At 38.5% G+C, this 16,303-nt stretch overlaps 1 protein-coding gene across 4 annotated transcripts in view; it reads right to left on the bottom strand.

Annotated features, from left to right (window-relative positions):
- Window positions 1-2,686: 2,686 nt before the first annotated feature.
- The window catches only part of FRMPD4 (FERM and PDZ domain containing 4), a 357,231-nt gene continuing 343,614 nt past the window's right edge, over window positions 2,687-16,303 (bottom strand). For 2 of the 4 annotated variants that reach the window (XM_032986921.2, XM_042788834.1), the window contains exons 11-17: window positions 16,082-16,208; window positions 13,659-13,748; window positions 12,903-13,085; window positions 9,509-9,647; window positions 7,849-8,910; window positions 6,250-7,521; window positions 2,687-5,042 (exon numbers count right to left, since the gene is read on the bottom strand). In XM_032986921.2, the coding sequence (XP_032842812.2) occupies window positions 3,691-5,042; window positions 6,250-7,521; window positions 7,849-8,910; window positions 9,509-9,647; window positions 12,903-13,085; window positions 13,659-13,748; window positions 16,082-16,208 (4,225 nt within the window). In that variant the 3' untranslated portion in view covers window positions 2,687-3,690. Of the gene's footprint in view, window positions 5,048-6,249; window positions 7,522-7,848; window positions 8,911-9,508; window positions 9,648-12,902; window positions 13,086-13,658; window positions 13,749-16,081; window positions 16,209-16,303 lie in introns of all 4 variants that reach the window. The other 2 variants (XM_032986922.2, XM_032986923.2) reach the window with 2 other exon arrangements.

Here is a 16,303-nt window from a genome sequence, read left to right as displayed (position 1 = left end):
AACTTTGGCAAATATTATTTTAGAAAAAAGCCTGAACCCAGGGACTTGAAGATGCCTGTCACGTTGTCAAGTTAAAAAAAAATACTGAACATACAGTGTACATATAAAAAATTATAAAAGTATAGTATATTCCAGATGACAGTATCTTATTCATTATTTTTTTACTGACTTAGTGAAAGAAGTAGGTATTTACTGATAACATTTCCTGATGACATGAAGCTGAGACACACAATTAATGCAAGGATCAGTTAGGATGCCATACAGGAAAACAAGGACACCTTAATGCTGAAGATTAACAGAAATATGTTATAATTCAGTAGCAACTGATGTGCAAGGTCATTCACTTCAGAATCACTAACAATTATCTCTATTATCATCCAGAGATCTTCTTAGCTGGACAAGACAAGCAGAATCACTGAATCATAAAACAGTTTGGGTTGGAAGGGACCTTTAAAGGTCATCTAGTCCAACCCCTTCAATGAGCAGGGACATCTTCAACTAGATCAGGTTGCTCAGAGCCCCCTCCAACCTGACCCTGAATGTTTCCAGGGAAGGGGGCACCTATCACCTCTCTGGGCAACCTGTTCCAGTGTTTCACCACCTTCATCATAAAAAATTTCTTCCTTATATCTAGTCTAAATCTACCCTCTTTTAGTTTAAAACCATTACCCCTTGTCCTATTGCAACAGGCCCTACTAAAATGTCTGTCCTCAGCTTCTTTATAAGCCCCCTTTAAGAATCAAAAGGCCCCAATAAGGTCTCCCTGGAGCGCAGAAGAAAGATGAAAACACTGACAAAGGATGATTGTGAGACACCAACTTAACATGCCTGTGAAAACATGTGAACCTAGGAGACTGCAGACAAATTATTTCCAGCAGCTGTGCCATTGTACAAAATCCTCATAAGAGAGCATTTAAAAGCCTGTGTATAATTCTGTGTGGAAATATTATGAAAAAGACATTCACATGGTACTGGATGGGGATATCTGAAATTCTGAGGGAAAGAGAAGCTGCTTTCAAAGAGGTGACTTGGAGAGCTTGGCTAGATGATTCTACTTATCAAAACTGAGACAGGGACATGGTACTTGTTTATGAAGTCACACCAGTGAGTCCAGTAGAGGGTCACCATGCAGGTTGGGGGCTAGAGCACACGATATACAAGGAAAGGCTGAAGGAACAGGTTTTACTCAGCCTGGAGAAGAGAAAGATCTGGGGAGACTTTATTGCCGTTTACAGCTACCTGATGAAAGGACACCAGAGAAGACAGAGCCTGACTCTTCTAAAGGGTGCACAATGATATGATGAAAGGCAATGGATATTGTTGGAAAATGGAAAATTCGATTAGACATAAAGAATTTTTATTTTTTAACCGTAAAGATTGTCAATTATTGGAGCAGGTGCTGAAGAGGCTGTGGGATCTCTATCCTTAGAGGGTGACCAATACTCAAGTTGAAACAGCCCTGAGAAACCTGATCTGATTAGACCTGCTTTGAGCAAGGGTTGGCCTAGATGAACTCCAGAGGTCCCTTACAACCCAAATTATTCTATATTCTATAAAAATGCATTAAAAAGGAGAAGAAAAAACTCCATTAGTTAAAGAAAAAAAATATTGCCAGAAAAAAGGACCATAGTTAACTTTAGGGAGCAAAAGGAGCAGGTTTTCAATCAGAAAAGTTCTTAAACAGTAAGGTCAAAAGAAATCCACTTACCTTTGAAAGAAAGTCAGATCAATTTATGAAATGGAATGAAAAGGACTGCACTAGCAACCCTGAAAGTGCCACATCCCTATGATCTATGTCGATGCTTAGTTGTGACGATCTTAAATCTATTTTTGAAACATAGTATTTCCAAATCACTGATGACATTTTTACATCAACTCACACAGCAGTCAAGGAACACATAGCAGTACAGAAATTCAGCTTTTTTTTTTTTTCCCCCAGTATGAAATACTCAAAAAACACAGGAAGAATTTCACCGATACCTGCAGCAAAAGAGCAGTGCCCCCAGCCCCATTCTCTGGGCTTCCACAACGAGAGCACCGAGTGTGAGCACCGCAGGGGACAGGCTGTTGTCACCCACCACCACCGTTCATTCAGGCTGCAGCCTACCTCTGAGCAGCCCTCAGGAGTGGGTCTGCGTGATAAATGAATCAGTCTCAGAAACCAGATTTTTTTTCCTACAGACAGCAGATTAAGCTCCTGATACTGCGTTTCTGAAGATGTTTCTCTGCAGTCAGAGGAAAAAGCACATCTTGGTTTCATAGTGAAGTGCATCACTCCATGTAATAAAATATTTCCTTAGCAAAAACTTGATTTTGTTGGTTTAGTATTTCTAGTTCAACACAGAGAGCTTCACACGTGCCTCAACTGAATGGGTAAGTTTTCAAAAGAGAGTGCTTATACTCTGTGTGACATTATGAGAAACAGATGAAAATGACCTACATCAGTTTGGAGAATGGTATTCTGCCCTTTTCACAAGGGCTGCTGCTCCTTGATGACTGAAAAGTTTAACAGGTGCTCTGGTGCCTATTTGCCAGGTGAAACCAAGAGCATTCGCTCTGGCTGTCTCTCAAACACAAGACTACAAAATGTTTTCCAGAAAGGTTCAGCTGAGAGAGATTATTCACAAATTACCTTTGTCATTACTCAGAGAACTGTCTCTAGCTGGAAATATTTCAGAGATATTTATTGTATTCTGAAAACTTCATTTTATTTCTAACTTATTTACAGTTAAACATTCAGAATCATAAAATATGAAGTATAAAATATTTAACAAAATAGATGCAGTTTGTGTTGTTCAGACGCACCATAAATATATGATGAAACAGTAAACAGCATAGGAACGTCCTGACGGTCCTCTCTCTCATTTACCAGGGAAAGGAGTGTGTAGACCTGCCCTATACATTCTGGTCTGACCAGTATGGCATCAGCCTTCCATTTTGGAGAGAACACTACCACCACTCTGGTTTCTGCATCCTCTGTCTTCCACAGCTACCTTTACTATCTAAAATGCCAACACTAATGTTCAATACATCAGATACCCTCTGAAGCTGGTATTTTCAAAACTTTTTTGTTTTTTTTTTAACACAGAATTTCCTAGAAAAGAAGAATCAGGTAATTCAGGCCATATGAACAAAAGAGTCATTTATTATATATATATTCTCTAGTAAGTTATAATAGTCTTTTGGATTTTAAATGTCTTTTTGCTATTTTCAATGCTTAAAAATTATAATTTTAAAACATTAAATATTGTGTTATATACATTATGATTTAATTTCTCATTTCTAAACATGGAGCGTTCTCCAAGCGAAGACTTGGATGAAACAGAAAACAACTTCATTGACATAACAGGCTTTAAAAGTTCACTTCATACAACCATAAATTTGACTATATGAAAAATAGCCAAACATCAATTTGCTCTTATATGGGACTTTTTCTGTTTGCTTTTCTGGTCTTGGGGAGAGGGTTTTTTTGGCCTTTGTTTTTGTATAAACGGAAGGACAGATCTGGTCATTACTTTTGTCAGTGTTTGGTATTTTAACTTTTTTTTTTTAATCTCATACCTATTTTATATAAAATAACAAAATATACAGAGAAAGCTGAGTTTGTTACATTAGTTCATACACATACAGTAAATAAAAGTTTTTTATGTATGGCTTTGCAAAGGTAGATTATGAAGTGACTTTTGTATTTTATTTGTTTAAAAGCATTTTAAGAGAACGTGTTAGTGTGCTTACAATAGCGGCCATGGTAGTCGAATGTCGAGCCAAGAGTTTAATGCTACGATCACTGGAGGTCTTGCCTGACACTGCTTCTGCAGCCTTCAGAAGACAAATGTAGTTTATTACAACCTCGTCTATCTTAGCTATAATTTCCTGCTGCTGTGTTTCAGAGTTCATGACTTTAACTAAACGCATGCAGGCTTCTGTTAAGCAACAGAGTACTTGAAAGCTGGAAGTCATAGCTAAAAGCATTTCCTCAGGGCTTTTATCAGCCATGGCCATTTTCCTGCAGGCACTTCCCAACTGTCTCGATTCCACAGATAACAGTTGTTTGTACTTAGAAAGTTTAAGGTCATATGTTTCTGGATGTAAATCTTCTCTCTTGCCCATACTTGCTCGGACCAGTGAGAGTAGCTCATTGGCATCCTTTTGTGCTGCAATAAATCCATCAGGCATTGCATAAGTCTTCTCCTTTATCACATTTATTCTCATGATTCGTGCATTGAAGGCCACATCGTTGAGATTCACATCAATTTGGCCACCTTGGACGTCAGCACTGTTCTTCTTGTGCACATTGACTGCCTCATCTTGAGGGGGCTCAGCAGCTTTTGGGGACTCCAAGACATTCTGCTCATTTTCACTGGAAAACGACTGAACAACTGGTTCTGCAATCTCACACGGGATCTGTGTTTCGAAGAGACCTGAGAGCTGATGGCTGTCTCGGTCATCTTCATCATCGTTGTCATCGTTTCCTCTGCTTAGGAAACAATAGCTAAAGGGGCCACGACACCTCCAGGTGCTGGTGTCCAGCTTCCGCAAGGGCAACGTTCGACACTGCTTGGAGTCCTTCTGACTGGTGCCTGTGCCCAAACACCTCTTACTGTCCTTCCTATCAGTGCTGACATACACACAACTCTGGGAATAACTTTTGGACAGCTTTCTGCCCACGGGGAGTTCCACCCTTCTCTCTGATTTGGATTCATCCCTTTGGGTGACGTCCAGGCATTTCAAGCTGGCTGCGGCTGCCTTCTTTTCAAACAGCATCTCAATGCCTGCAGATCCTCCAGTGATGCTGCTGCTGCGTCTCAGCACTTTCCTGTTGTGCGGCATCCTGAGGCTTCCTCCTATCATGTCATATGGCCGTAAACTAACTGTTGCCCCACAAGCCTGATTTACTTTGGGAATGTCACAAGAGTCTTGATTTTGACTTGGCACCTTTGATTCTGATAGCATGGATGATAGCATGATGGAGTCAGCTAGAGGCTGTCTAGGAAAAGCTGTAGGCATGCCTCCTTGTCTTCCCTTTTCAGGCTCTGTGAAAGCTACACTAGGGGTAGTAGAAGAGCAGACAGAATAATTAAGCATCACCCTGATAATATTCAGAGATTGAACTTTTAAATATCTTTAACAGTCAGGACAAACGGATTCCTGGTATATCCTAGTGGTCTCCATTCCTCAAAATATTTCTCAAAAAATTCATTGCTAGCTCCTCATGTCTTTTGTATTTCACTAAGATGCCTTTTAAAATCTATCAACGAATTATACCTTATGAACAGTTAATTCTTCATTCCACTACAGCAGACTTATTTAAAAAAAAGGAATAGAAAATCATCTATAAAACAGCCTGAATCTTCCCTAATACATGTATTGCTTGTTTTCTATTAATTAGACGAATATTTTCAGAATGAAATACCCTCTTTAACAACAGCTGAGAAGGCATGGAAAGATGCATTCATGGTAATTTTGGTTTGGTTATGTGTTTTTTTTTGGCAGAGAAATAACATTTCTCATTCTAGCTCCTAGTCTGTTCCACTTTTGGATTTTCATGCATTCACACGCTACTGCTACGTGTGGGTTGCAATCCAGGAAGAGGGAAACATTTAAATTCCAATTGAAAGAATTTACAATGCTGTCTCTGAAAAACTGTGGATTTTTTAATAACAGCAAGTTCATAAAATCTCTTGAAACCAGAACTTTAAAATGTGCTAATGGTTCTATATGTAAATTATTCTTTAAGGAAACACCTACTATCAGATGGTGAAGTAAATACGTGCTTAATAAGGTAGTGACATTTTCTCATCCTTACATTTAGAGCTTTTTATTCATACTGGCATGTTTTTGACAATCTGCTAAAATAGCATATAAGATACATAATAAATGAATCACAGGTTTTTCTCTCCCACATGAATATACCTTGTGAAGTCATTTTATAATCTAACAAGTATCTTGGAACTCAAGTGAATTTTGGAGAGGCTTCTAAAGAGTGGAATAGAGACCTCTCCATCAGTGTCCCCCCAGATATTTTTAACTGTAACGAGAGGTTTTTTAAAAAATTGATCTATGTAAGCAGCTCATAAGAATATCTGAACATGTACAAGTAAAATTAATAGATACACTGAAGGTTTAATCCCACTGTCTGCTACAGCTTGGTGATGTAGCTTCAGGTAAAGATAATGCAAATATTTCACCTAGTCCTCAACGTTAATGTGTAACTTTAAAAACATAAGAAACGCTTTATTACTGCTGTACCTGTAGTTTCTTTTATCTTGGGGATCCGATGACATCCTTCTCTCAAAGTGCCAAACAGTGGTTCAGCATTAATTGCTGAATGCACAACAGGCACCGTCATTCTGTGACACACAGCTTCGGGCTGCTGGTGCAGGTCCTTGTATGTCGTTCCATGGTTTGGAAGAATGGCAGCTCTTTCATCTGCTGGAATATAGGCAATGCCTTTCATTGATGGGTCAGAGATAATGTGCTTAACATCAGAGGTACAAAGAGGAGATTCAACGGGGGTAGCACACGTGCTACTGCCTGTGCTACATCCTGCATCCACTGAAGAGCACTGAGAGCTTTGCAGTGAGAAATGGCCTTCACTTTGCAGAGATGACATGCGCTTAGCCAAGTGATACTCACAAAGTCTAGCCACGCTCTGCTCAGCTTCTGGAAGCTTTGAAGGATGGTCATCTGCAGATAAATCAGTATCCTCTGCGTCATTTAGGTCTTTGGCTGAAGACACGGGCGTCATATCTGACAGAAAGTTTTCGCCTTGGCTAAGCCCTGAGGTATCATCCTGATCCACCTCAGGATCCACTTCATCCTTACAGTCAGTTTCTGTTTTACCAAGGACAGGACCTCTTGGAAAAGTCTTCCCGTTCACTGTTTCTGGGCTTGGCTTATCTGCCGCCCCATCATCGGCAGCATACCATCTTTGGCGAAAGGCAGTTCTCTCCACATTAAAAGTGCTTAGGCGTTGACTGTCTCTTGCTGAAAGAGTTCCAAATTTAGCTTTTAGATCTTCATCAGTCTCTGCTTTTTTAGTTCCCTGTTGCTTTTTCACAGTAGCATTGCCATCAGAGGGTGCTTTTACTTCACTGTCTGTCATCTTATTTTTCCTTTTACTAGTGCAAGAATATACCAAGGATCCCATGTGCAATTTGCTAAAATAATCAGTGACAGATTTTGTTTCCATGGTCTCTGGCTCCATTTCCATGTTATCTGAATGAAGAATCTGCTTTGAAGGCACAACTTTTGACTGTAGCTCTGCAGCCTGACGACCAGCCAAAGGCTGTGAGGGCTTCATGCCTGGCCCTCCAGCCTGATTCTTAGCGATGGGAAATTCAGTCTGCTCTTCCACAAGCGGTTGGTAGCCTTCACTTGTGGTCAAAAACATACGTGCAGTGTTTTCCGACTGTTTCTGTGCCGCGGCTAGTTCAGAGCTTTCAGTCATTTCAGAGGAATTTGTTTCATTGCCAGAATCTGAAGATGACTCAGGGCTATATGCTCGCAGGATAGCTACACCTGCAAGCCACAAAAAATAAGAGTCAATTAAATGACAGCAGCTGAAGCACCTGGACAAGTGACAAGCAAAGGGGGTGTATTAGAGACAAAAATATGCTTTGTAAGAATACTCTGACTCTATTGCACAGTTCCCGAGACAGGTAGTTTAATAACATAATGATAGTTCCATTAAATAATATAGAATATGATGTATGCAAAATGATGGCAAAAAAAAAAAAAATGAAGACCAAAAAAGAAACCAACCCTCATGAAATGGGAGTATTTCCAAAGCTAAATGGATGAGATGGAATGATTTTCAATGAATAAATGTAACTATGGTGAAAGAACCTGAATTGTCATTCGTCTGCTGTTCCTCTGAAGCAGCCAAAGCTTCTAGTGCTTGAAGTGTAGAGACTACAGCATCATCAAGCCCCTTCTCACACTTCCCCTCTGTATTAGTAGGGACAGCATCGATAAGCGACACTGGAATGTCATCATTGCCTAGGTTACTGGCTTGCTCCTTGTTGTCTCTAGGCTGCGTTGCTTGATTCTGAGAGTCTTCCTCATCTGAACTGTCCCTGAAGCCAGGTGGAGGAGCAGCAATGGCCATGTTTAAGGTATGCAATAGGAAATCATCTTCATTATCATCACCTTCTGGAGGTGGAAGTGAAGTCAAATCAATAATGTCATCACTAGAACCAGAAAGGCTGAGAAGAGCAGGCCTATTGATTTCTCCTACCATAATGTCTTCTTCACAGCTTACTTCATCTTCATCTTCGGCATCATCTGTGTTTTCTGCATAACAAATATCATGCAGCAAAGGTTCTTCTATCCCTTCTGCAGCTCCAAATATTTTACCATCATTTATAGTTGCGTAAACAGAATTTGTAGCAAACTGAATGCTTTCAGCATCTGGTGACAACTCCAGGCCTTTAATGTCATTGGCATTACTAATATAAATGGCTCTTTGTTTTTCTAGTACTTCTGGACTTTCATCCAAAAGCCTTTCATAGCCGAGAGTCTGGGGATTGATACCATCCAAGTTGGGATCTCCAAATATAAAGGAAACTTTTGCTCCCCTGGGGGAATCCTGTGTTTTCTTGCTAGATTCCAAACCTGAGAGTGTCAGCAGTGAAGGCTGATTAAAATTTCTGCTTTCTTCTGCTTCAGTGGGGTCACTTTGCTTGGCCAGATGCTGATCAAATCCACCTGAATTATAAGTATTTTCTATGTACAGATGTCTGTGTTCTTTTTGACATAACAGACTTTCAGAAACATCTACAGTCTTCTGTTTTGGATCAGCAAAGGACATTTGAGTCTCCTGATCTCCTTCAGCCAGGAAAGTGGTAGTTTTTGGTATACAATTCCACTCAGAAGCAAGGAGATTATGCTTCCCTCTATTTTCAGTTCCTATAGCATGGTGAAATAAAAGCAAGATTGTGAAATCAAAGAGAAAACTCATGTAATTTTAAAAAAGTAACTTGTTAATGCTGAGCAATAAAAACTCTAAATAGGACATCTGAGCTATCAAACACATCAGAAAAGCACTTTTAAACTCACCTCTTCTCTAAGTTAAATACCTGTTGATTTAATGACCTAAAGTTTAACTGGTACTTTTGTACTTTAGCACAAAATTAAACCTCAGTTAGGTACAAATGCTATTTCAAGAATAGTAACACAAAACCAAATCCTCATCTGGTTTCTCTGACACCATATGTATTCTTATAAGGGAGATATGCATATAAATTATTAACATTCACAGCGAGCATGCATCTGCCTCACTACAGTCTGTAAGAAATTCATCACCTGCTTTATTTCATCATTAAGATGCTATCATATGCTGAACATTAGAACATTATAAAGCTGAACTGATATACTGTGGTTCTAGGTCTGAGACAGCAATCAGATCTCGTTTGGCATAGCTTTGTGTTTATCTGGAGGTGCACTGGCTTAAACTGGCTTCTGCTTTGTATATTGGACCGTCGTTAACATGCTGTGCAATGAATACCTGTTTCTCGGCTCCCTGTATTTTTCTTGTTGGCCATGTTAAATATTGAGCGCCTTGAGTCAACCAGCAGTCTGTAGTATCCAGCTGTTAGGCAAGCAAGATTCATTGCATCTGATGATTCCATTAGTAGAGTAATAGGCTAAGAAGAATACAACCAAGTCTTGGTTAAAGCTGTTCCTCCTCAATCTGTTTACCTGCTGACAATACTACTACATGGAAGCTAAAGGAATTACAGCACAAAATCCACATTGAAAAACACACACAAAACTTATTTTCCTCACTACCAATATCAAACCGTATCAAATGTTTAGAAAATACTGGAGTTGCAGTAAGGTAGAAGTCCAACTGGACATTTTAACAGCTGATTTTTCTCTCTTTCTGAATGAGGCTAACCATTTTAAAAATTGCACTCCATCTTCCTCTTGAACAGATATATTATTCTCTCCAAAGCATTGCTTACTGTTAATCTGAAACTGCCAAGGGCTGAGAACTTGGTACATTAGGTGCTGCGGTCTTGCAATAGTGTGGGAATATGCAGCTTCCCAGAAAATGAGGTGCCCTAAGCACATGTAAAGAAACAAGATACGGGAAGCAGAGTCAGGGAAAGTTCAAGTTCAGAAAATACAGTAGTGAGGTTAAAGCTATCGTTATATGTCAGTGACAGAGAATATTACAATGACAGCTTAAAAGACTTCAGTGTTTGTGGCCTGGCATTACTGAAAAGACAATTGATGAAAAAATAAGCAGATAAACAAAGAGAATGAAGAAAGAGCCTCAGAAGGAAGATGGGCAAAGAAAACAAACTCAAAGTATTTAGAAAAAAATGTCAGATCTAACAAAAATGAGAGACCTCAGAGCTTTGAAAAGCTATGGCTGCCAGGCTAGTGAGCAGCGAACCTGACATATCCATGTGAAACACTTTCTTTAATTCCCTTTTCTTTTGTTACAATACATACATTTCTTTGCCTAAACCTTTTGTTCATGTCTCTGTAGTTTTTAACATCCAAAAGCTGCTCTTCTCAAATTTATTTTAAGGTGGCTAGCCTCTACAACACCTAGAAAGGAAATAAAAATGAAGCCCTTACCATGATACATAGCTAGAAATTACATCACAGATAGCCTGTCTTATCACTCACAGTTTGTAGTAACTCATAACTGTGTGGACGTTTGTGACATTTTATCATAATTTAGCATGTATAGTCCACAGTCACAGGATAGATGCAGGGACCTGCATCATTTATTCCTGGAGGAGCACTACATGCAACAGGGATGGTTCTCCAACTTACTCAACTCCTTACTAGTTAAAAGGCAACTGATTCTGATGGAGGATGTGGCCAAAACATAACTGAAGATCATAGCTTACTACCGAACCCAAAGGAGGTCTGATACTTTTTAAAATGCCTGTGCTGTGGCATTTTAGGCCAAAATACCCTGGGTGCCCTGAATGTATATACAGTTTTCAGCAACATGGAAAAATGTATGCATTTTTTTTTCTTTAAAGTATTTGGTGCTACGGTTTGAGCTTCTATACAATACATACTTCTTTCAAAGCATTCAAGTATATCTATAAAGGTTAACTGTAAATTATTAAACTTACAATGAGCTAATTCATCTCTGCTCTTTTGAGTGACTACTAAAAACTAACATTTGAAATGCTGCGTTCATCTCAAATTTTCTGCAGTGATTGACAAAAATGGATGATCTCCACAGAAATCTGATGGCTGAAAACAGTGCTGTGAACTACTGTTAATCTGTAAAAAGTGTAAAAAACTTTTCTTGCCTGCTTCTGCCAAGTGATATGTGCATGAGAAGACATTAAAGAGAACAAGAAATAAAATAAAAGTCCACACAGTTTATTCATTAAGAAAATATTGGTATACAAGACATATATTGGCATATTCAGAATGTGGATATATGAACCTGCTACCTTAGGGTAAACCAAGGGATGAAAACATCAGTTGAGAATACCTACTTGTGTGTGCCTGCATCTCCTCTGCAGGGCACAGTGTCAACCCCTACTTGTGCCCCACAGGGAGGCAATTTTTTCTCAAATTCCATCCAGAGCTTCCTAGATTTGTAATTTTAATGTTAGGGCAGTCTCTCTGGGTTTAAGATCGCATATGTTGAAATTCAAGGAGACAGTGATATACATGGTTTTCAATAAGACAGTAACAGATTTATAATATAAAACAACATAATATCATGGTAATATATAATACTATGGCATACAGTGCTGCATTTTGCATATGAACAGAAGAGAAGGATTTAATTTCTATATTACTTTCTCCATCTGGAAAAAGGTGATAACAGCTTTCACACAAGAGGGCTACGAGTTTAGCACAGTAATGCAGGTAAAGTAGCCTGGGATCCTCAGATGTTATCATTGCTAAGTAAGGTGAAAGCATGCTGTGTTCACCAACCTGTACATTTCTCTTAAGCTGCTGTCAAAGAGCATCTAGACTAATTTACAGCAATGTTTTTTTCATTAACTTAAATACAGAGAAATAGTTCCATGTCAATAAATCTAAAGCATTCAAAGCAAAAGCTTAGTAAAATATTCCTCGTGTACGTTTTTTGTTATAGCTGGGTAAGCAAAAAGAACTGTTAGGCTCTATTTATTTCAGTAGAATATTTAAGTTTCAAGTATAACGAGAACTCTTCCTTCAGTCTCTGATTATCCTGATTAATGCTCTAGACAGACTATGAAGCCTTTCACTTCAAAACCAAATAGAAACCACACCAAGAAGAATCAGGACAATATAATATACAAAACTCCACTCATTGCCACTAGATGCCACAGATGCAAAGTGTTAAGTGAGATTTAAGAGACATTAAATGACTATAGGTAGATGAAGAGCATCTGCAAATATATTATATAGGGAAAAGCACTGAGTTGGAATTACAAGGGCTAAGAAAAAACCCTTATCTTTTTAGTTTATTTCATTGGTAACCACCATGCGGTTACTTGTAGTGAATTTTCCAGATAGAACACTGGATGACAGGGGATACTGGTCTGATGCTGCTGGCAGGCCTCTAATGGTAATAATATTGTCTGTTACACTAGAAGGAGCTTCTAGGGGCTCAAAGACCTTCAAAAGAAGTCCAAATCCATCACCACCTCTTCTTACCACGGAAATCAAGGAAGACAATAACAAAACAAGTTGCCTGTGGTCAGACAAGAGAAAAATCAGAATAGAAGAATTCAAGCGCACCGGTCTGGTACACCACAGGCCCTTCAAATGTCCTACATGCACTCTGACCAAAAAAGAGCTAAAAACATACCCTCAGAATATTATTGTCATGAAAATGTTCAGAATAGTATAACATGATTCAAATACTCAAAGACAAAAACATTATCTAAAGATGTATCAATATAAATCAACAACAAACTTACTTTTACATCTAAGACATGCAGCTCAACTCTAACACTGCTTTCATCTTCTGTAAACATCTCAATCCTGTTCACATGGCTGAAGTCTGCCAGGAGAGCCACCAGATTTGTTTTGGTGTTTATCACATGACTGATTCCATACCGTGGCCCTACTAACAGAGTCACTTCTGACCGCTTTTCTCCCTGCTTTAGCAGAAAAAGAAAAAAAGCAAAAATCAAGAATATGATAGGTACTGCATAGTGACAGAAATCACCACTGCCTTCTTCCATTTTCATAGAGCTACATTTGCACAGCAATCCCACATTAAAGATTATTATGTTTTTCTAAGAAGATATGATACCCAAGAGCATATTTGACTTATAATTAAAAACAGAAAGTAAAGGAATCTGCTGCTGGATATTGACTATAGTTTTTGGATGGATAGTTGGATAGACAGATGGATGGATAGACTGTTTCTTCTAAAAGAAAAACTGTAATTTTGAGTTTTCTGAACTAATAATTTTAGTATTCTATAGTTAGTTGGATGGCACTATTTGCCAAAAAAAGTGTTACCTATCTCCAAATCCCCATTAAATTCAAATTATAACAGGAATATTGTTTTCAAGATGTAAAGTGATTAGGTTCAGTTAACAATTATTTTTTAAGTGTATGCATAGAACCTAAGCTTCTAAAGAAAATTATATGGCCCAGCTTTTGCAAAAAGGCATTTGGATAAAAAAGTCAAGAGAAAAGAGAGACTATGTCAAGAGAAATATTACCACTAGTGTTGCCTTGAAAACACGCCCTCCATATAATCGTAGATCACTGAGGAACTTTAGATAATGCACCTTGGCTTGCAGAGCAGATAGCTGAGGAAGGAGAAACAGGGGTAAGAAGTAGTGGTGGAAACCAACACATTAACAAATTCAGAAAGAAAATGTATTTGTGTAGTCTAAGGAGAATGGCCTGCAATAACAACTCTTCGCAGCCTGAAAGTAAATCATTAGATGTTTGATTTTCAGATGAGGAGAAACAGTTTAATTCTTAAAGTTAAGATCTTGCTTGTTTAGTTAAAATGCACTGAGAACTTGGGTAAAGGCAGATCAGAGCACTGCAAGAACATTGTAACTGTTCCAATGAAGGGAAAATGTTAAACTACTCAAATTAAACATCTGTTCATGGAGGGATTTCAAGGCTAGACAGCAGTTTTCCATTCATAATCACCATCAGCTCTTAAACATTTACGTACCTACACAGGGAAAGAGAACAAAGAATTTGCTTTTGTCAGCTATGTGTATTACATTGTGCTAGGTACTTGTAGCATATGGCACATTATTCCACCTCATTACCACATTTCCTATTTTTTAAAATAAAACTCTTTCACTGTATTTAGCAGGGAATAAATCTGAAAGCTAAATCCAGTACATCAATACATATGATCATATCATGCAATACATGTCATAATTTATCTCCTTTTTTCTCCTCTGAGCTTAAACTACCTACTTAGAAAGAATCAACTTGGAAATACTTTATAAGACTGAATGGAAACACAAACAGTTCATTTCACTCAAACAGTCTGGACCCAAACCTTATACCTCCCTGGGTAAGATAAAACAAGATCATCTCACTTGCTATTCTCATTTCAGCCACTAGATTTCTAATTCAAAGTCTTATTTGATTTTGAACAGCATTTTAAGATCCCCTATCCTAAGGTTTCTCTAGACACCAAGGAGGAAATGGATCCGAAGCAGAACAACTACTGGAAGTGCTTTCCCCTTCCCTTCGCCAGGTGTTCAGTTGGTGGAGAAATAGACAGGGGTTGTAAAAAACGAGAGAATCCTGAGAATGACAGGCTTCCCTTCATGCGAAGGGAGAGAAGACCCCAGAAAGCAAGCTGTTCCTGTGTTAGTACCTACAAGTGAGACAGAAGGGGACGATGAGCTCACATGCTTCGTCTCTGAGACCTACCTGCTAAAAAAGCAGGCAGGCACACAACATATTTCCAAAGTTCAAATAGAAAAGAATGAAACAAAACCAACAAAGTCTGCTTGCTGCAAGAAGGGACTGTTGCAACCTGTCTTCTAACCAAGAACCAATATTGTATGCCACTGTCATGCCCTGCAAGGCCTGAAGCAGCGACGGTTTCAAAAATAAATTCCAATCTGCACTACCAGGATAAGCAAAAATAATTGGCATTCTTTAGCTTTAGCTTCATCAGTATAGGAGATGTGCAGTACTTCAGTCAAAAAGGTGGCCTTTCTTCCAGAGCATCGCAGGCCAAAGACATAGCGTTATGTTCACAGTCATGATGTGATCTAAAACCTCCAAGCAGGATTTCTGCTGATCACAGTGAACCTGAGCTCAGGCACCAGGTTTTTTGCGGTTTTTCTGTTCAGAAACAAAGTGTCATGAAGCAGGATTCAGCTCACTTTATTGCTCAACTAGTCACTCAGGTTCTTTTTATAGTCTGTGGAGAGAAATAGGCATTTCTAGGACACAAGTCATCTGACCTATTTTTGGTTCCCAACGTGGGATGGGATGAATTGCTGCCTAGAATTGCCTATTTCTCTCCATTGACTACAAAGAGAGACTAGATGACTTGCATAGAGAAACCTCATTATGGTGTCTAAAACCAGCCTCAGCTGTATGCATGTAACAAAGGCATTTCTCAGTGACATTGTTTCTACATGTTTTTTCCAGCTGAAGCGAAAGCTTAGTGCTAAGAAAAGCATTTTACAACAGCAAGGAGGGTCATTTACTGTAAGGACTATCACCTATCCAGTAAGATCTTGGCCACTGAAAGGTCTCTATCTACAGTGTAATGAAAAACAATCCTGAAAAACAGCATTTATGTCAGGCCCATAGGTTAATGTGGTTCACAAGAGCAACAGAGAACAATAACTTTCCTAGCAAGTCTGACATTAATATGAAGCACTAAATGAATCAAAAAATATATCTTTATCATACATGAAGTATTAATAACTACTTTTCTGGCATTCTCAAGATAAGAAGATAGTTTCGTTGGGGTATAATTAATTATTTTTAATTGTTCTTGACTATGTTGTACTGAGCACCAAAAGTTAAATCTCTGAAAATATAATGGCTAGGTGTTTCTCCGAAGGATTAACTTTAAATGTTTCCCATGCACGCCACCTTTTTTGTTCTTTAAAACATATTTTCCATTAAGATGCAAATGTAATACCTTTTTACCCGGAGGAACTAGGTTTTGATTTGCTTTGACAAGGTGTGAAAGTGCTTTCTTTATGTTCTTTTCTTTCATGCTTTGCAGCACAGCAGATGGAAGAAACGTCTCTAATCCCCATTCTTTTCTGCAATAAAAGGCATATATTTAATTTCACATTCCTGTGATGATTATTTATCTAAAGACTGGTGACTATGATGCCAAATGAATGAACACCTGAAA

This window comes from Tyto alba, unplaced genomic scaffold (genome assembly GCF_018691265.1).
Source record: "Tyto alba isolate M040663 unplaced genomic scaffold, T.alba_DEE_v4.0 Super-Scaffold_14, whole genome shotgun sequence".
Taxonomy (NCBI): Eukaryota; Metazoa; Chordata; class Aves; order Strigiformes; family Tytonidae; genus Tyto; species Tyto alba.
This window is presented reverse-complemented; position numbering and strand designations above follow the sequence as displayed.